The sequence below is a fragment of the Motacilla alba genome, chromosome Z (genome assembly GCF_015832195.1).
Source record: "Motacilla alba alba isolate MOTALB_02 chromosome Z, Motacilla_alba_V1.0_pri, whole genome shotgun sequence".
Taxonomy (NCBI): Eukaryota; Metazoa; Chordata; class Aves; order Passeriformes; family Motacillidae; genus Motacilla; species Motacilla alba.
The window spans coordinates 74593940-74614914 of record NC_052046.1 but is presented as its reverse complement, the minus strand read 5'-3'; the positions used below and the strand labels follow the sequence as shown (position 1 = coordinate 74614914).

At 40.3% G+C, this 20975-nt stretch overlaps 1 protein-coding gene across 1 annotated transcript in view; it reads right to left on the bottom strand.

Moving 5' to 3' along the window:
* The window catches only part of SSBP2 (single stranded DNA binding protein 2), a 103687-nt gene that overhangs the window by 25480 nt on the left and 57232 nt on the right, over positions 1-20975 (bottom strand). The window contains exons 4-8 of the mRNA XM_038125558.1: positions 18997-19086; positions 6620-6679; positions 4899-4965; positions 4639-4709; positions 2478-2545 (exon numbers count right to left, since the gene is read on the bottom strand). Of these exons, the coding sequence (XP_037981486.1) occupies positions 2478-2545; positions 4639-4709; positions 4899-4965; positions 6620-6679; positions 18997-19086 (356 nt within the window). The remainder of the gene's footprint in view (positions 1-2477; positions 2546-4638; positions 4710-4898; positions 4966-6619; positions 6680-18996; positions 19087-20975) is intronic.

The window sequence follows — 20975 nt, the reverse complement described above, 5'->3', positions numbered from 1 at the left end:
ATTCTGTTGGAAAGCCACATGGGTTTTGTGGAGCCAAGTGCTTATAAAACACACATAAAAAACCCCAAACTGCAATTTTTGATTTTTTTTCTTAAATTCCATGCAAGCAGGTCTTTTGTCTTTTACAAAATGTTTATTTTGGAAGCACCAACAAGGTCATAAAACACAACCACATAAGTACCAATTCCAAAATACTTCACAAAGTCTCTGTTGCTATGACCATTTTTTTTACTGCAATTTTTCTAGAGTTTGTCCTGTAAGTGTCAAATCCTGGCTTGAAAAAATAAAAGTCTGAAATTCCAGTTTCCCAAGAGGTAAATATATTCCATCAGGAAATGAAATATCTAGACCCAAGTTAGTGAATTGAAGTTAAAAGACAAAATCACACCTTTTTCTTTTATTTTTTTTCAATCTGAGGCATGACTGAGATATTCTTAGTGCTTGAGACAGCACTGCAGGTCACACAGGGTGTTAAAAATCACCAGTGAAATGTAACACCGCTCCCTGAAATCTGCCTTTTTCTTCCAAAAACTGGCAGAGACATGAAATCTTCCTAAAAATGGCTGTGCCAAGTTCCAACTGAAAAACTCACAGCCTAAAATGAAGTTATTCTGTGGAAGAACATGGGCTGGGCATCAGCTGTGTCCAACAGAAATCTGATGGTGGTGTTGATGACAAAGCAAGGAATCACCCAGCAGTGCTGCATCTGTGGATTGTAGGGGCTGAAACGCTGCCTTATGAGCCCTCAGGACGCAGTTTCTGACCACAAAGAACACTTTCTCACCCAGAAAAATTGTAACATTTCATTTGGCAGATAGTCTGCTCTTAACCAAAGCAGCTTCCCTTTGCATTCCAAGGAGGAAAAGCTGGATTTTAAACGGCAGCTGTTTCTGAGGAGAACACATTTTTGCACTTGACACTGCCAAAAACCCAAGAAAATGAAGAACAGAGCAGCGGGAAATTGTCATGTAAAGAAAACACCCAGGTGGGAAGGGACATCCTTATGCAGAGGTGAAATGTGATTCCCCCAGCTGACCCCCACTGGGTAAAGGGTGAGGGGAGCACATTCGGGTCCATCCCCTGCCTCTGCCCCCAGGCCAGCCCTGAGTCTGAGGCCTCACGACAATTTCAGAGACAGCAGCAGGAAAACACCCTCATGTCCTGAAAATACAATTCAAAGAATCCCAACTCAGAGCGACCCTTTGATAAAATGTGCTTACAAAAAGTAGCAATTTAAATACTTCAATCCTTCTTCTCTCTTTCTAGTATGCCAGGAAATCTTTTTGTCATACAGAAAACTCTTCTTATTTTTCCTGTGGAAACTCTCATTTATGTGAATAAATAGGTTCAAAATATCTTATCTATCCCTCAATTTACTTCTGGAAAGTTAATTTCCCTTTTTTATACGGTCTTCTGCTGAGGAAAACCTCTACAGTACCTATACCTGACTCACACTGAATTTCAAATGTCTAAATATTTTTCCACATCAATTTAATTATAAAACATAAATGCCTACCCTCAGAAAGGCTCCTAGAACTGTCTTAAATCCCCATATGTGATGTTTATGATAGAGCAACACACCACTTCAGATTTTAAGAATTGAATGTATGTCTGGAAATCCAAACCCACTAGAGGTATGGTGGATTTTTAAAAATTACATTATCTATTTCTGTACCTCTTTGACTTCTTCAGGGTGGCAACTTTTCACTCGAAATGAAAATTATCATTTCTTATTTATGTTTTCTATAGAAACTAGAGTAAAAATGGGTATCTATGATATAATGAGAAAGCATATAGAAATCTTTCTTGCCTCCTAAATGTTACATCTGAAGTATTTCTATACATTCAAAAGGGGGGCTGTCTTCAGGGATACAAGGTGCAACAGCCTGCCATAGCTATATTCACATTTAGAATAAATCTGAACTCAGATTATAACCATTTTTACCAGATGATTTTCCAGACCCAGAAATACATAGAAACACTGACAGAAATACACACATATCTGTAAAGCTCCTCTATCTGTTTAGACTGGAAATAAATGCATTTAAGGAAATAAGAACTGCAGTTGAGGAATATTTTCAAATCAATTGTGTCTTTCTTATAAATAGTTCTAGACAAAGGCTATTTTGCTACAATTAAGTACTGATTTATTTTGCAGAGAAAAAACATTCCTCACAAGTTATTTAGTAAGTAGAAATATAAATAATGTCATTTTTAAAAAATGCATACAAGGATATATCAGTGATTATGTTGACAAAATATTCCCAGTATTTGAAGTTTGATCTGTGAAAAAAAAACCCTGAGTATTTGTACAGACTTGTTAGGACAGCCAAGGCTCCTTTAAGACTGTGGGTTCACTTAAAATTGCAATTATTGGTCATCAAAGCACATTCTCCTTGCCTTGTCTGTCCCAACTGCTCCTTCTGCAAGGCAATAACGGCATTTTCTAGGAACAGTAGGATTTGTGTTGTGCTTACATGTTCATCCCAGGCATCCCCGGGCCACCTAAAGCGTTCAGAGGGGGTCTCATGGCACCTCCATAGTTCTGCAACGACAACCAAGGGTCAGACTACCACAAAACAAAAAAACAAAACCAAAGAGGAGGGGGAAAGAAAGGACAGCAGGTTAATGACATCCCTGTGCAACTGCTGCCAGGACAGGCCATGCCATTCATGCTTTCAGGATTCCCTGACTGTTGACTAAAAATCAGGATCATTAACCCCAAGGAGAAACAATACAAGCAACAGAAATTGGCTAAGAATGGTTAAGGTGGTTTCAGGGGGAATTACACTATTTACACATATTATATATATACATTAACCTCAAGGTAATGGCCAGCAAGGGTCAGGTTTCATAAAGAATTCAACTTCTAAACCAAGGCAATTAAAAATCAGAACCCCCTACTAAGATTCTGAGATACCAAATGGTATTATTTCTGCCTAGATTTCATTACGTTTCTATAAAATTAAACCATATGATGTAACTTTTCTAATGAACCATTACATTTCTCTTTCTGTGATTCAATTGCAATAAATCACAGAATCCCAGGATGGGACCTTAAAGCCCATCCAGTGTCACCCCTGCCCTGGGCAGGGACACTTTCCCCTAGCCCTGGTCTTTGATAATCAAAATTAAGAATAATTCATATGATAAATAATTTCCTAGCAATGCCAACAAATTAAATTCCCAAGGCTCATAAAATCTGAGTTTATGACCTGATATCATGACAACAGTTTGACTGCACTACTAACACAAAAATATAAATTACACCTCTTTTTATTCACTGGAATAGAAGCAGAACAATCTGTCTCACTTGACTTTCTTCCACCTGTAATTACTGCTAATCCTAAACAGATTTACTCCTTTGCCCTAAATAACAGCACTGCCACCCATACAGGTGTCCTTTCAGAGCAGTGATGCTCTCTGCAGAGCCCAGGCACTTGGTTATCCAGTTATGGAGTCATTTGTGAACTTAAATTTTGTGGACTTAAATTTTGTGTAGGTTATGATGTTGAGCACAAGAAAGAAAAAAGCTTACAAAAACATTGGATCTTAAATGACAGCAAAAATGGAAAAATTATCCTCATAAAAAGTGGCAGGAGATTTGCCTGCTGTGTGACTAATGGTGCTGCATAAAGGATCAGCTCAATCTCATATGGCAGCACAGCAGAGCTTCTCTTTCTACCTCCAAAAATGGTAAATACATTTCAGGGCCACATTAAAAAATAGCAAATATATTTTATTTATATATATATATATATATATATATATATATGCTTTGCTGGTCGTTCAGCAGAGATTGTGAAGAACTGCACAACTGGTTTGTAGCAAGAAGACCCAAAAACTGTACAGACAGCTGTGAAGAGACTTGGAAGGCAAAGCTATTCAATAATTTAGAGTTTAGTTGTTATTCAAACAAGAAGCCACCTGGGAGATCATCTGAAATGGGGAAGCAAAAATGCACAGTGTGGGCACAACAAGCACACTGTGAAACAAAACACTGGCAGCACCAGTGAGGAACACCACCACCCACGTGCTGCTGGCTGGAGTGCTGACAAAACACAGAGGAGCCTCCTGCATTTGTGGTCCAGGCTGCACCAGGACTGTTTGTCCCCCGCCTTGTCCCTCTGGGACAGAGCCACAGAGATGCTCGAGGTGGACAAACGGTAGCCTGGACATCTCCCTTTACACTAAAATCTCTGCTGCATGTGCCAAAATGTAGATCAAGAGTGGATGAAAGAAAAAAGTCTATAGAATTTGGAGAGGTATTTTTGGCAAAGTTAGAGGGTATTAATATTTTCCTCCTAAACAGCATAGTCAGTGAGGAGGAGGAGGAGGAAACACCTACTCCACTCCTGGTCTGCCTTGCCAGTGTCAGTCTTTGATTACAACACACACTTTTCTAAAGAAAGCAAGTGAAAGGATTCTTCTTTAAATCTCAAATATTAATGAAAATGACAGACTTTTCATTTCAGTTTTGTACAGCCACAACTTAGAACAGATTTTTTGTAAAACAGGAGGTTTGTTTTAAAAACAGATTACGAAAACAAGTCCTGGGAATGCCCAAGCTAAGCACAGACAGAGAATATAGACTAGGTACAGGCCTGTCACTAAGGATAACCCCTCTGTAGAAAATACCTGTGGTCCTAATGGCACCATTCCCCTTGGAGGAGTCATCCTCTGCATCGGCCCACCCATGTTTGGATGACCTGCAAACAAAATATAAAATACATTATGTTTATCTATGCAATACACAGCTGATTCTAATTATGCAAGACACAATCACCTTCTACAGCTACTTTTAATGAATCATCTCTTTCTAATTAACAGAAAAGCCTAAGGATCTGCAGGAAGAAAGGAGCCAGTTTGTGAGGACTGTGGAGAGGTCCCACACTCACCCTGCTGCCGTGTGGGGTCCATCCCGCTGGGCAGGAGGGGCTGACTCCCCGGGACACCTCCGAGGGCCTGAGGCAGGGAAAACACAGCATAAAACCACAGAATGCCTTGAAATTCATGTTAAAGACACAGCACACACATTTCATTCCTAATTCCTGGATGTTACCTCTGAGTCAGGAGTTAACGTGCTTTTAAATTCCCACATTAATCTGCCCTCTGGGTTTACTGCATTGGGTTTAAAGCTCATTTTTACAGGATTTTACCTGCAGCTGGGTCAAGCAGAAAAACACTTTTATGAATGGATCTTTGCAGCTGATCCATGAGGTGCTATTTAGCATTTCAAAGCACCATCACATTTTCAGTAAAAATGTATCCTGAGTGAGCAGAATGTCAGAATGGTTCGGGTTGGAAGGGACCTTAAAGCTCATCTCCTTCCAACCCCTCTGCCATGGACAGGGACCCTTTCCACAATCCCAGGACCAAACTACCACCTAATCAAAATTTGGGCCTTAAAGCTGCACCACAACAGTTTATTGTTCCACACCCTGCCCATCCATGCCGTACCTTGACTAATGACAGTGCTGCTAAAGCAGCAATTAATGAATTTGGCATAATGTGAGTGTAGCAAGAGCTGCAGTTCAGTGGGATTATGTGATTACCTTCCACTCTGGACTGAAAATACCACAGTGTGCAGACAAAAACACTTATGAAACCAAACCTGCAGGCTGGCAGCGCTTCCAGCCACCACATCCCACCTGCCAGGATTCACTGAGCTCAGGCACAGAGGGTGTGAAACCCAAACCCTCGGCTCAGGGGCTCAGACACCTCTGGCTAAGACAGTATTGGGAAGGGCAAAAATCAGGAGTGAACTGAGCTACAGCAGTAAAATGTCATCAGATATTTAGTGCAGTACTAATGGCACTGCACAGATGATCACTTCATCAAGGACGTAAGTCCCCCAGTGCCCTGGTGAGAAAGTAGCCCTGGTACAGGTAGCTTTACCTGACCCCAAACATCACCAGGTAGACAAACACCTGGACAAGTCTTACCAGCTGATACATTCAGCTCACTGAAATTAAGATTTCCTAACTTCTGGTGATAGTGTCTCAAAAGCAATGACAAATTTGTTGAAACTTTGTTACACAAATATAAAAAACAGCCAGAAATGAGGCTGGAGTATAGCGTGACAATCGAAAGGCAGTCCTGGAAACCCTGTTCCATTTATCCTTTCTACCTTTCCCAATATTGTAAATGACCTAGTTTTCCTCTCAGAGCTCCACTGATGTTTTTCTGTCTGCTTCTCTTTAACTTTTCATCTGCTGACAACTCTTTCTCCTCCTCTATCTGCACTATGGAGAACTTGAAAACACAAATGTTCTCTACTTCCAGAACCCTCTTCTCACAGATGGGCCAGAAAAGGTCCCTGCTGACGAACAGCAGCTCATTACTCATCCTTGTCTCGCTGGCACTGCACATCCTTAGATGGAGATGAGAGAAAATTGGGAATTCAGTGCTTTTAGAAAGTTGTCAGAGTCTCTGTAGGAGCCACAGAGCACTTCATGAGACCTGTTTCTCACCAATAATCCCCGTATTTACTGTGGAATAAATCTAATTTGTATGTCCACCAGAGATGGGCAGGGAGTGAAGTGTTTGACACAGAAGTGAGTACCACAGGGACAGAACCCTCCCCCCGGGCCAGCAGAGCACCAGGGACCAGCCTTACCTGGTTGGGTATTCTGAGAGGTGGCCTTGGGCCTCCAGGGTACCGGGGGGACATGAAAGGCTGCAGAGAGAGAAGGAAACACTGCTGAATAATCCCATTATCCTGTAAAGGCCACCCTGTGCCACTGCCACGCTCACACCCATCCAGCCTGAACACTCCCACGGAGAGCTCTGGACATTGTTCCACAATGTTTAGCAGTATTACATAAATTCAGAGATTCTCAGCCAACACATCCATCAAGATAAGTGATTTAACAATTTGTTTCAGCACTTTTAAGTGCCGAATATAAAAAACTTCATGCATTAATAGTGAAGAATAAATCATTATCAGATATCTATACTTTCCCCTGGAAAAAGGGGAAAGATAGGAATCTTGGAAGAGGAAACAAAAGTGTTCTTGGGAGAGTTCAGAGATAAGGAAGATCAAAATAATTCACAAATACTTTTCATTCACTTCTTCATAGTACAGTGAAAAGCAACACAAAATTTAACCTGCGGGGTCACAGATTCCCAGTTTGGGATGGTAATATTTAGGATTTTGCTGGTTTCAGTCGCCATGTCAATTCAGTGCTGCGCTCCTGCCATCCCTCCCTGCTCACACACTGGATCTCCTCTCTCTCACCTCCATTTACACCCAAATCCGGCACACCATCCACACCTTGAGAGGTTCTGGTGGCTCTTGGCTACCCCTGAGCTACCTCACAGCCCACAGACAAGGCCAGGCCCCCAGATAATCGAGTGGTACTGGCAGCAAAAACATTTAACTTCTCAGCTCATTCCACCCCAAAGTGTGGCAATAGCCTAGAAATATAAAAAGATGAGTGGCAAATCTACAGGAGAGAGGCACAAATATCTGACTAAACAGAAGATGAAGAGGATGGCTTTGGCAAGCAGGAGTACCTACAGCTCCAGAAGAAAATGAAGAGATGAAAGTATGCTGTGTTTGAGCACAGGGACAAAAAGACTGATTTAGACTAGCAATAGCTAGCAGAGAAACTGCAATTATTTTACCAATAATTACTACTGGAATTCTTCCTATGATCTTACATCAATAAATTAATGAAACCTCTCACATCCTGGAATCAGATGAAAGCTGAAATAATGTAACCTACATAAACACGCACTCAAAGTAGTCTTAGAAAGCAATTTAAAGTACAGAGGGTTTACAAACTGGAGAAGAAAGTTCAATAACAATTGTGAATAGATTAATAAAAAGAGACTTGAAATGATGTGTTGTATAATAGGGAGGCTCCTTTGTGCATCCTTTGATGGTGAGAACCTCTGATAAGAAAGAGAAAGGGCTGTGCATGTGACAAGGCCCTTGTGAAACAGTAGAAGTGTCAGGAAATTAGAATTTCAACCATTTCCACAGAGGTCACCTGAGTGCAGCCACTCCAGCGAGGACCCTGGGTTTGACTTGTCTCCTCCAGCAAATGAAACTCAACTTTATTTACAGCTGTGCAGCTCAAAAAAAGGGAAATTTGAATTGCCTCTGAATTCAGCCATGTCTAAAGAGCAGAACCAGCCTCCTATATGCAATAGTAATAAAAACCCTAATCCTTCCAAGCTTACAAGGATTATATACTGTAAATATTCATGTATCTATGTATTCCTCTTACACCCAGGTGGAGCTGCAATCAGTGACAAGCAGATTTCAAGCAGTTCCTATGATTTGGCTTACCATGAAAATGTTACCATTACAAACTCAAATTTTCTCATTTGTGTCAATGACTAAACTTCTCCCTCTCCACCACCAATATATTGAATATATCGTATTGTGTATTGTACACATTTTTTGTCCACAAAAAGGTACCACCAAGATATTTCAAGACAACAAAGAAATTCTGTCCAACATTTGAATGAAAATAGATTGAATACTCTCAGCTTTTCATGACAGCAGGAGTGGTTTTAAAGTCCCCACACACATTATTGAGCACCAGATTCTGAGAGACACAAACTCAAGCAGCAGAAACTTTGTGCCATGTGTTTATTCACCACTTCCCTTGTCAATTCCAAACACCTGGCATTTGTCTCTGAATTAGTTTTATTTTAATTTCCTACTCTTTTTAATTAGGAGTTGTTGGGATGTCCATTAGGGGGAAGCCAGTCTGGGCTTCTATTTCTTACAGCAGGCATCCCTCTCTCCTCGGCTTCTTATTCCCCTTCTCCTGCAGCACAAACACCCTGGGCTCAGAACACTGGGACTAAATTAAAACCAGTGCCCACATACCTTGAACTGGTCACTCAGATCTTGTTTCTGAAGGTGAAAATAAAATATTTGCATGCTGAAGACTTCAGCATTTCTGCCTATTGCCTCAGCCTAAAATGCAGCATTTAAAATGCACCTTAAATGGATGCTCACACTGAATTTTCAGGAAGACAGACTTTTTATTTGTCTTGGAGTTAAGCTTGAAAAATACTCAATAATGCAGAAGGCAATTTCAGCTGTGGGGTAGGAAGAAGACAAAGGGACTAAAATCAACTTCTCCAATGGAGTTCAAGAACTGGCAGACACGATAAGGTGTTAGGAAAAGTAGAAGCAAACACTACAAAAACAAGCAAGCAAACAAACAAACCACAATAACTACAAACAAACAAAAACCCCAAAAGAAAAACAACCCTACAAAAAAAACCCAAACCCTCCAAAAACCCAAATAAAAACTCCCAACCAAACAGAAAAACCCAGCAAAACCCAAGCAACGTAACAAACAACACAAAACAAAACAAATAAAAACAAACCAAAGGACACATAGAAGACCCAACCCCGTTAAAAACAACCTACGCAAATAAAACCAAACCTCCTCCAAAATCCCTCAAAACTAAAACTAAAAAACGAGACAAAAACAAACAAGCAACTACAAAAACAAAGGGGAAAACTCCCAAACTCAAAACAAATCCCAACCAAATTCAAATAACTAAGCAGAAAAAAAAAAGACAAAAAAAACCAAACAAACACCTCAACAAAACCCAAAAATGAATGAAACAAAGAAACAGGTAAGCAAGCCTGTTTCTAAGCTGCTGCTGAGATGGAGGTGCCACCAATATCTGTTGGCAGCAATATATTGATATTCCTACCCACAGGTATGAAATTCACTAATTTGGCATCACAAAAAGTATCCTGAAGGCTGCTAATCCTCCAGCTGAGAGCAAAGGAAGAAGAACCTCTTACTAAACCGGGTGAAGAAGAAGTCAGAAAGAAAAAACTTTTTGTGTAGTCACTGCAGAATATTTACATCTACCAACTTACAGTGAAGGTTAAAAAAAAAAGCCCAAACACCTAAAAGGAGGAAAGTAATAGAATATTAGAATAATAGAGATGATACAAAACAAAATCAGGATTTGAAATGTTAAATGTAATAAGCTTCCTGCTCTTACAGCAACATTTCATGTTGAATTGTTAAAAGTACTTTAAAGAAAGGCAAGTTCAGGAACTTGAATGATGGTGCCAGAAGTTGTAGCACATTTTTGTTATCCCTCTGCTCCAGAATAATTCATCTGTGTACAGGGACAGCAAAGGGTATCTCCTAACCTGTGTGTTTAATGGAGGTCTGAGAGGTGCATGTGCAGTGCAACATCAAAACCTTCTAAAATCCTATTTTTCTTGGTTCTCAACACAACAGAAAATAAGTTTCTCAGTGGGAAAGTGTTTGAGAGAGTAATGTTGAAGCACAACGGCCTCACTGTCCACATTTTGGAGCTAGAAAAAGTGATTTTACAGAAAGTATCCAGCAGGAAGCTGATGCCATAAAGGCACAGAGGCTGGGATGTTTCTCTGCCAGTCATGCAGTTCTTACTCTCCTTTTTGGTTGTTCAGGAGATTCTAAAATGTGATGTGGATCAGTTTTCACTTCCACCTAAGAGTGGTGAAATAAGGAATTCAGTGGTGTTCTACTAATCATGACATACTTCAATAAATCTATTGTTTGTTTAATCTAACCTCCCTCCCAAAAGCTGGAAGTGTAATTTACTTCCTTCCAGATACAGATTTCTTGCACTGACATTTTTATCCCGTTTTTTCCTCATACCTTTACCTTTATCAATCACATTTTGTCTCACATAAGCTTGTAAAATTTACAATAATCCACAGCCCAGAGAAGTAATCCTGAATATTTAAATTCCTATTGAGACTTAATTGACCGTAAACATATTGACCACAAATTAAAAATCACATGGTGAGACACAGCTTCACACTTGGTGTGGAGAAGAAATGGCAATCATTGATTTTTACAACTCAGCCACCTACAGCACAAACATAAACACCACTTATCCTAGCAGCTGAAAATGGAACCACAGGCCTTATTTGTATACACTACAAGAGATCTTAAATTAATTGTGCTGCTACTTGAGGTGCAAGTACTGGAAAACAGATCAAGCTGCAAGAGACAAGGTCGCTTTTCCTCTGGTAATTCTGAAAATGGCCCTTTCCATCTATCCATTTAAAAGTTCTAAATGATCACAAGTGAAACAAGCCAAAAATCTTTGCTCTCCTCTCTGTTTAAAAATCAGTAGCCAAGTCACACATTCTGTGTAAAATACAATTCATCTTCACCTTTTTTGTTTCTAAACTCTACTCTGGACTAAAATGTTTGGCATCACTTATTGTGATGATTATTAGTATTAATATCCAAATGATAAAAAATAAGACTGCTGGCCATTTTTATTTTATTTTCCCAGAAAGGTAAATAATATGTTACTACATCTCTTTAAGACTCCAGTGTTTTAGAAAATGCTCTAGAGGTGTTTCACACCTACATCTCCCATTCCCAAACCAAGGAGGGTTTACCCTCCTAGGAGGACTGCTGGGAACCATTAAATATGTGTGAACTTAATTTATCCAAGTTACCTTCCAATTCATTTTTCATTTCATTGCTTTTTATTTTTTAGTTTCCTCTGTGATTTTTTTGGTGGCATCTCCCTCAGCAGTAACAATCCCTCAAGTTTCAGGCCACTCTTCATTAACACATTTTAGTTTTAACCAGGACTAAACCCAAAATGATCTTTTAATGAACTATTTCAGAAATGATGAAATTTGGGTTGTACACTGCACATCTTGTAGTCTATCAGTGCAAGCCAAACCAGATGATTTTACCTGTGTTATTTTACATAAAAACGTGTAAAAAAAGTTCTCAGCACTGAGAGAGGATTTCTCTCCTCTGCACTGCCCTTTCCTGATGACAAAACCCATTTCCATGTGCAAGTTCTTCACTGTGATTCAGAATAAGATCTCTTAGAAATAAGTCCTGTATTTATGGTTTTCTAAGAGCAGACTGACAACTTATAAATAGCAGCAGTAAGAGATCTGATTTAATTCAGAATAAGAGCAAATTTTTTTCCCTAAATTGAAGAGCTCCTTCCACATCCAGAATTCCGAGTTACAGCAATACCAGCTTTTTAAATACAAATTTAATGTTTCATCCCTGATCAAAGAACACCACGTGGAAGGACCCTGCAACACACACCTTGTTTGGTGCGGAGAAATGAAAAAACAATTCCATGCTTAAAAGAAAGAAAGAAACAAATAAAACCAACCAGAAAAGCCACAAACAAAACGTTTGGAGGTAAACATTTGTCTGAGATGCTGAAAGCCAGGTCTGCTTTGAGATGATCTGTAGGAATTGCACTGTTATTACATCAGTGTCACTTTGTGGGGAACATAATTATCTGAAGCTAAAGATTTCATAATTGTGAAAGTTGCTAAGTTCTGCACATGATACTTCAAAGAATTTAAGAAATTCAAATTTTGTAATACATATTACTTATATGAATTTTAAATCAGGTAAATAGTTTTGTATTAATTTTATTACATGCAGATAGAAGAGAAAACAGTATTTCAAACATGAGAGGCCAAAACATCCAAGATGTATCACCTTAAAAGCCCTCAAAATAAAAATCCCTTCATTTTTAGAACTTAGACACCATCCACACAGACGACTGAAAGCATTTTCCCCAGACTTATAAACCTGATGATGATACATGACTGATTCTTTGGAATAGCTGATTAATTCCTCAAGCTGAGGGGTTTTAATTTGTTCCAACAGTTATGGGCAGTAAAAGCATTGCCATAACTGCAGGGTGGGATTATTGAGGCCAGCAGATCCTGGACAACTCTACTGTTTACAAGTTGACTTTACTGCTGGTATTTAGGGAAAAGAAACCAAACAGGAGAAAGCCACAAGCTACTTATAGATCTTTCTAGATGATAACACCCTCTCACATAGCGCAATAACTCAAAACAATTTGAAAAAATTGAACATTTTAAAATGCGGTGTGATACTGCTGAGGACAAAAATGCACATCTGCTAATTCTGTGAAGATTCAGACTTATAATTTTATGAATTTGAGTATTCCCAGACTGCTCCACTGGGGTGAGTGCATTGACAAACCATGGACATTCCATAAATACATCGAAGTTCTTCCTACCAACATGAATTATATAAACTCAGAGGGGAAAAGATCCCCTTAAAAATCTTATTTTCAAAGTTTCTCCATGCTACCAAAGCTGCTATCTGTGCTCACAAGCTGCACGTGCAGCCCTGGTGATGTTTCATTCTCCCATCACCGTGTTTTCACAACCCAGGATGGTTTTCAAGCTTCTGGCACTTCCCTGGATTTGTCCTGCTCAGAATCTTTAACTTTTCACTCCTTCTCCTGCAATTGCCCCACCTGCTGCACTGGAACTGAGGCTGGCTGTGAACATATCCCAAATCCAGCTAATTCTGCCCTTCTGTTACAGTCTGTAACGATCTCAGTTTTACAGGAAAGGTAACGCTGCAAAAATGGGGAACACAGGAGGAGGATCAGCTCTGGGAGGCTGGATGATGGATCCCGGGACAGATAATGAGGTGTGGCTGCTGGAAGTGGGGAGACAAAATATGGAAAAACTCTGGAAAACCAGGAGACTGTGTGAGCATTAAGGGCTGAAAGAGTTCCAAGGGGCTCAAAAAGAAACAAGAAGTTTTTTTTGTCTGACAGAGATACAGGTGCTGGTTCTGCACAGGCCAGGCTGAGCCACTGCACATCCTCTGGCTCCAGCTTTGACATTCCACAGCTGGAATAGAGATTCCTCCTTCCCTGCACAAATAACAACCCCAGTGGACAATTCACTCCAAAATGGCTTTAAAGAGGTGCTGGGGGATTCCTCCCTCCGCATCTTCCCTCCTTTAAGTGCTGTAACCAAATGCTGCCTTTACTGGGTCTGGAATACAAACTCTATTTTTTAACAATGTGTCATGCCATGACTTTACTGTAAATATGGTCAATATTAACTATGAACTAAAATAGTACATTACAGAGATATCTTACAGCCTTGCAATGCGCCTTACAAATCCATTTTCTTTTCATGTGTAAGTAGTTCACCATTTCTGTTTCAAAATGCAGGAGATGCATGTTACTACTTTTGAATTTGCTGGCTTTGCTTATTCTCACTTAACTAAGTGATAAACTTTGATTTATATTTATTTACATATCTACCATTTACATATGGTAGATCTATATTTGTTATATATTAATATATAACCAATATAAATGTTTTTATATGTATATATATTTATATACACATTTATATTTCTTTTCCTGCCTAACTTTACTGCTTGAGATATACATTTATACCTCAAATAGTCATGCTAGGCAGGAAAATAAAGTCCTTTTTGCTCATGTGCCTTACTGTAATAACTCTCTCCTGAAGCATTAGGTCAGCTCTACTATGGCAAACAAGGCTAAAAATAATAGTATGGATTGAGTATGGAACGAGCACGAGCAGCTGCCACTAGATGGCAAGACAGGCTCACATTACTTTGCAGGGCTGGGTTTGGGCTGGCTTTTATTTTTTTTTTTCCCCTTTATATAAGAGGAATATGTAACATTTGTATTTCAAACATGGTGTCGACACTTCTCTCCCATGCCATTCCAAGTTTATCTGGTGATCTGAAGTTGGTGAACGAAGCCAACCACTTGAAAAGCCCTTTAGAAAACACAGGCACCACGGAAATAATGTTTACTGGTAAGTTGAACTGGAAGAGATTTTAACAAATGTGCCGAAAAAAGTAATGTGTTTAAAAGAAAGAGCGCTTCACTTATGTGTGAAAAGGTACAGACAAGTGTTAGAATTTGACTTTTAACAGAATTACCAAATTAAATAAACGAACTGTCAACTGTAGAACAACCTGCTTCCCCTACAACTCACAGTAGGGTTTCTCAGGTGAGTGCCCTAAAGCCACTGACACTCCTCACACATCCAAACCGTTGGACAGCCACGGGATAGGGGAGCAGAGGACAACTGGGGTTGAATTAAACATACATTTAAGTGTTTCTCCTAATTGCAGTGCAAAAGCAGCAGCCAGGGTCAGACTCTGGGTGGTGCTGGGTGTCAGTAACTTGGAGAACCAGTGGAAGGTGCCCCTGCCCATGGCTGGGTTTGGAACACGAGTGACTTCAAGGTACCTTCCAAACCATTCTATGCTGATCTGTTTTAAACTCTGCACTTAGGAGGGCTAAAACTGGAAATTTAACTAGAAGGCAAATAAAATCCTGTGAAATCAACAGTTTATATTCTGTTTAAAAACTCCAAACACCTCAATGAACACACGCTCCCAAACTTCCCTCTGGCCTATGCTCATTTGCTTACTAACACCAAGGTTGTCCACAAGGATCAAATAAATGGTCTGCAAAAACACAAATGTAGCACCTCTCAAATTGTTTAGCTGCCGTAAAATATCAGTGAAGACCAGGATGGAAATGGTCCTCAGTACCTGAAGAGCAGCAGCTGCACCTGCAAGACCAGGTGTGGAAACCTGAAAGTCTCTGAATTCTATGACCTGAACGTTTGATCACAAGTGGAAGATTCAACTCACTGTGAATGAGTTTGTAAGAGCCTTGTGTAAAGCTGTGGCTGCTCACATTATATAGATCCACTAACATCAGACCCAAAGGTAATTACTTATTATAATCCTATTCAGTCTCTCAGTTGCTCAGTCACTATGTCAGGGTCAGACAGGGCTCCAGAACCAGGGACAAAGAGCAGGTCACGCTGATATCCACGACTGGCCATATGAAGAAACTAACAAATGACGTGGATTAAAAATGTCTAAAAATTACTCAGAAAATGTCCAAAATGACTTTATTTTATTATCACAGTAGCTAAGTGCCTTCCTCACACCTTAATTCCATTTCCAGGATGTTATAGATGGGAAAACTGGAAAAGGATGAGGTATTTCTAGACCCAGGCTGGGGCTGGTTGGGCATTTCAGACATGTACAGATAAATTATCTCACCTCTATGCAATCTAGTATGGTTTCATGACTTCTGCTGCCCAAAGCAGCTGTTTGGGTTATGCTATTTAAGTGTCCTGTATGGCAGAATTCTTGTGCCCCACACATTCAATTGCTGCTGCTAATGAATCAAGAACAGGTTTAGCTTCTGTTTCACACAGAGTTATTTCCTGAGTCCCACTTCTGCTCAGACTGAGAGAAGATGAAGACAAAAAGTATGTGTTTATGGACTCAAAGTTACATTTAAACACAAACACACCAGTGGAGGAAACTGAGGCACATGCTTACTCCACATAAACACTGAGTTTTCAAATTTCATTTTTGACACTGCAAACAATTTCTCTTAAAAATGAAAAAAAAAAAAACCAAACCCACAAACAAACAAACCCCAAAACCTTATTTATTTGGTGACAATAGCTGTGTACAACTCCACCACCTTCCCTGCATTGTGCCATTTTTCTGGACAGTCTGCACTGCAGTGACCATCACCCCTCACCTAAACTGAAGTACTAAAGTAAAAATACAGAGGGATACAAGACAAATTCAACTGCTGGCTGCAGAACCTCTGCCTCTGTGGATCAGGCATGAAGTGCCACAGGTTGCTAATTAACATCAGTGCTAAGGTCTACCTGCATGAGAAAACCTCATTTTACAAAGAGCAGAGTTTTACTACATACTGTCTGAGAAACAACCATTCTCCTGTATTTCTCTACCTCCATGAGCTATACTAGCAGACTGCATTATTTTTTAAAAGTAAAATATATTCTTTTACTTCTATAAAAAATAAATGTCTCAAAAACCATGTTAGAGGTCAGCAGTGCCAACCAAAAGCGACTCCTGTTGTTGTTTCTTTATTCCCAGCACATTTCCCTCCCTGGACTGTGACATTCCCCTGCTCTGACAAGAACCCACTGCAGCAGCAATGATCCCACCTTGCTTACATCCCTGTGAGTGCTCAGCGCCCACCCAAAACGTGAGTGCAAGAGGGAAGATATTACTTTAAATCATCTGTGACCCCTGAGTTCTGCAAGCAGAGCTGGCAGGTGCTGGCTGTCAGCAGCTTCAGCTCAGCCCAACCCAAACAACTCCTGAAAGCAACAACAGGCACCCTCATCATTCCAGGGTGACCTTCCAGATAAATTTCGGGCTAAAGGAATTAGAACGTTAGGAGGCCTTTGTGGAGCAAAGTCTCAGTGCACTAAATATAGACACAAGCATCTCTCTCCTGCTCTGCCCAAGTGGACTGACTCTGGACAATAAATTGTTTGCTGTCATATTCCAGGAGTGAGGGGCAGGTCTCAGCTCCATAGAATGAGGGTTGCCAGCTCTCAGACCAAGACAGATGAGCCTGTTCTCTGTGGTTTGTTTTACTCTGGGATCACAGGAATTGCAGGAGAGGATGGAGAAACAGCCTGTCCAGGTAAAGGTCTAGCAGCAGAGCAGCACCCATGAAGGAAGGAGGAGGTTTTCACCATGAGTTTCCCTTTCTTGCCTGTGATTTCACCTGCGTTTCACAGCAGCAGATGATGCCCCTCCATTTTCAAGTTTCACACAGGCAGGCTTTATCTGCCTGCACAATTCCTTGTCCTGGGGCTAGCTGACCTTGGCAAGGCTGAGCTCTGATGAAGGTTTCAGAGCCCGGCACCAAGTGCTGCCTGATAACACCCACAGCAGCAGCAGGGCTCTCTGCACTCACAGCCTCACACAGCTCAGGCTCCCACTGGGATGGAACCCTCTGGATTTTGGCTTAGCTCCTTGCTGGGACCGCTCCCAAACACATCAACGCAGCTACTACCACACCTGATTTCCAAGCTTACATGTATTCCTAAGCACACAGCTACAGAAAGAATTAATAATGTCTTGGAAAATGTTCCTTTTCACTCTCAGGCCTCATAAAAAGAGCAGGATGATGTTGTGGTTTTAAGTCAGACTCAAGACAGATACTGGCATACAATGAGATTTTACCCGCACTCAACTTTCTATCAGATTGTCTTTCATACATCTTCAAAGATCTGGAGTGGCTAGAAGTCTATTCACACTTCTAAAAACAAAACTCCCACATCCTCCTTCTGCAAAACCTTTAAAATAGTTACTCTCTCCTCTGTACTTCACACACTTGTCCTATCTGTGCCCCTTACCCATCTTAGTAGTCATCACAGACAATAACAAAAAAAGTTAATTCCTCTGACATCACAACTGCAGTGGGAGGCTGAAGTAAAAAGAAAAGGGAAATATTGATATAATCTAAAAATTAAGACAAAAATTATGTGTAAAAGAGCCTACCTAACCAGCTGCTCAAAGCACAAAACACAGAAATAAATTAATTAATGAGTTCTGCCAGCTCCCGAGAATTTTGTGACTGGCAGCAGCCAGATATTTTCCACTTCACTTCCAAGTGTCTTTTCATTCATGTATTACAAATCAAGCCTCAGTTTGCCAGTGTGGAGGAAAACAACTGAGTTCTGGTGAGGAGGAAAGGTAAGCCCAGCCTGGGAGCAGTGCAGCCTCACTGGGCTTGCACTAAAATGTCATTTCTTCCACCATCATATCTTGTGCTGCTACTGCCCAAAGTCCTAAATGGGTGTTCAGCTCCACGTAGGACAAACCTAAACAGAAGCAGCACATGGTCTAAATCCCTGACTTAACTTTTTTAGGCATTGGGGTTAAGATCTTCAAGGTGCAGGACAATGCTCAGTGGGACATTCTGCATTGCCCAGGCTGAATTCCCACAGAAGCTCAGGAATCTGGCCCGTGGCTTTAGCACAGAGCTGAACACAACCAACAACGTTCTGACTTTAAAATCTCCATGGAATGTTATGTATATTATCATAGGAAATTATTTTAATATTGCATTTAAGCATTTTTTTGATCTCTGCTAAAAACCTGGCAACATTTCTTGTTCTGTCCTGTACTACTTCATAAATTAAACACTCGTGAGTCAGGTCCCTTCCTTCCCACCTGTCCACTTCTGTTTAAAAATAAACTCTCAAATATTGCACCACACAGTGAGACATAGTTCAGAACAGGACCTTTTCTACAGACTTGCAAACAGTATTACAGAGGATTTTCTATCCTAAAATTCCTGTAATCATAATTTTTTTTTTCTGAATACCTGAAAAAACCCCGGTGGTACTGGACCTACTGGCATGCCATCTCCTGGGGGAATGTTTCCTAGCACTGGGCTGGGAGCTGCTGCAGCACTCTGAAAAGAACAAAGGGAGAATAAACCTTTGTCATTGCATGGTAGGCATTAAACCCCCCCCCAAAAAAACCCCAAACCTGACCAAAGTGCAGAAGGTAATTCTCTGGATATGTCATTATGCCATTGTTTCATCTGAAGGTAAATTAAAATTGTGTAGCCTTTTGTCAATACAAGTACCATGATTTGTTGAAATAGCAAATGTATTTTGAGGGGAAAGGTGCCAGAGATTGCACAGGCCAATTAGACAAAGCCTGACTGAATTTAAAAAATGTTGTATCTGAGTGTCTCTACATGCACCAAAGTGAAATGTAACTTGCATACTTCTTGTCTTATACGTATGAACAGTCTCACACATGCACAAGGATATACATAGAGCATAAAGAAAGTAATTTATGCATTTTATCAGCAATTTCTAAGCACTTTAAAGATAATTTCAGCAGCCTGTAATATTTTTCCAGAACAACAACAAGCTTCAAAACAGGGCTCTGTTATAAACAGTACAAGAAGGGATGCTCATGATTCTGCTGGTAATGCTCAAGATTTTACCAACCCCAAAAATAACCACCATGACAAATTAGAAGAATTCAGGTTACGTTTTTGGAAGGGAAAGAAAAAAGGGATTTCTAAGGAGTGAATCAGAGGATGAAATTAGTTACCTTTGCAAATCCTTCAGCTGGAATAAGCGAGTAAAGAATATTGCTCCTGGCAATTTACATGCAGGAGATTGTCACAGAAAAGAGAAGCCAAACTGCTTCTGTTGTCATGTGTTGGAACCTCAATTACTTTTAATTTCTAGCATTCTTCCTTCCTACAATGTGTTTCTGTAGGGCATGAGGCTGAATCACCTATAAATGCTCAAAATCTTGTGTTAAAGTACTGGAGCACACAGAATGCTCCCAGAGCCACTGGCAGGTTACTAATGACCTGCCAAAGCCTGCCCTGCAAAACACACAGATATTAAATTATCACTCTATTTATTGTGCACTCACACTCAATACCCTAAAGATGCAGATCTGGAAATTTCATTTCCAGGTGTTTGGCACAATACCTAGGAAAGGAAAGAATAATGCTGGAAAGATCTGAAAACTGGCACAAAAGGAGGGATGACCTTTTTCAACCAAGCAGAAAGGAAACATTCAGTTAATCACCACAGATTTCTTCATGGCTTAAGCTGTGTTTTAGAATTAAAGTTCTGAAAAACTAGCAGTAACATATTTAGCATCCAAGAGCAATGTTCTTTGGAAACGTCTGGAATGTATCACTGAAATATAAAGTCTGCAGAAGATGCTGGATTTCAAAACAAGTGCAAGGCTTTGATTCATGAAAAAAATAGTCTAAAAAGGGTATTATGTATGCAAGGATCAGTGCTAAAACACTGTAGAATTGCAGCTGACAGGGAAAGCCAGCCAGGTGAGCTGGATGCAGCAAATACTTTGGAATTATAACCACAAATCATGCAGTGAGAGGCCACCACAGAGCAGCCAGAGCAGCCAAAAGCTGTGGCCAAAAAAGGTGGTGCTCTGTCAGCCACTGCCACTCATGTCAAATAATTACTTTTGTATAATTTCCATTTCCAGAGGAAAACAGGAAAAAAAGCTGTTGGTTTGTTGCTGTTTGGGTTTTTTTTAAGGAAATATGAGCTCTTTAAGCATCAATGTGCAATAAACCCACGAGAGGCACAGTCTGAGTGGAGCATGTTGGATGCACTAATACAGGTACAGGTTTTCTGGATGAAGGATGATAACAGCAGCACCACTGATGGAGAAAATCAATGATGTTAAAAGCCTGAGCATCTCCAAATGCCCCAAAGAGCCTGAGCTGCAGTGGCTGACCAAGGAGGAGCAGCCCATTAAAGGGGCACTGCTAGGCTTTATTACAGCACCATCATC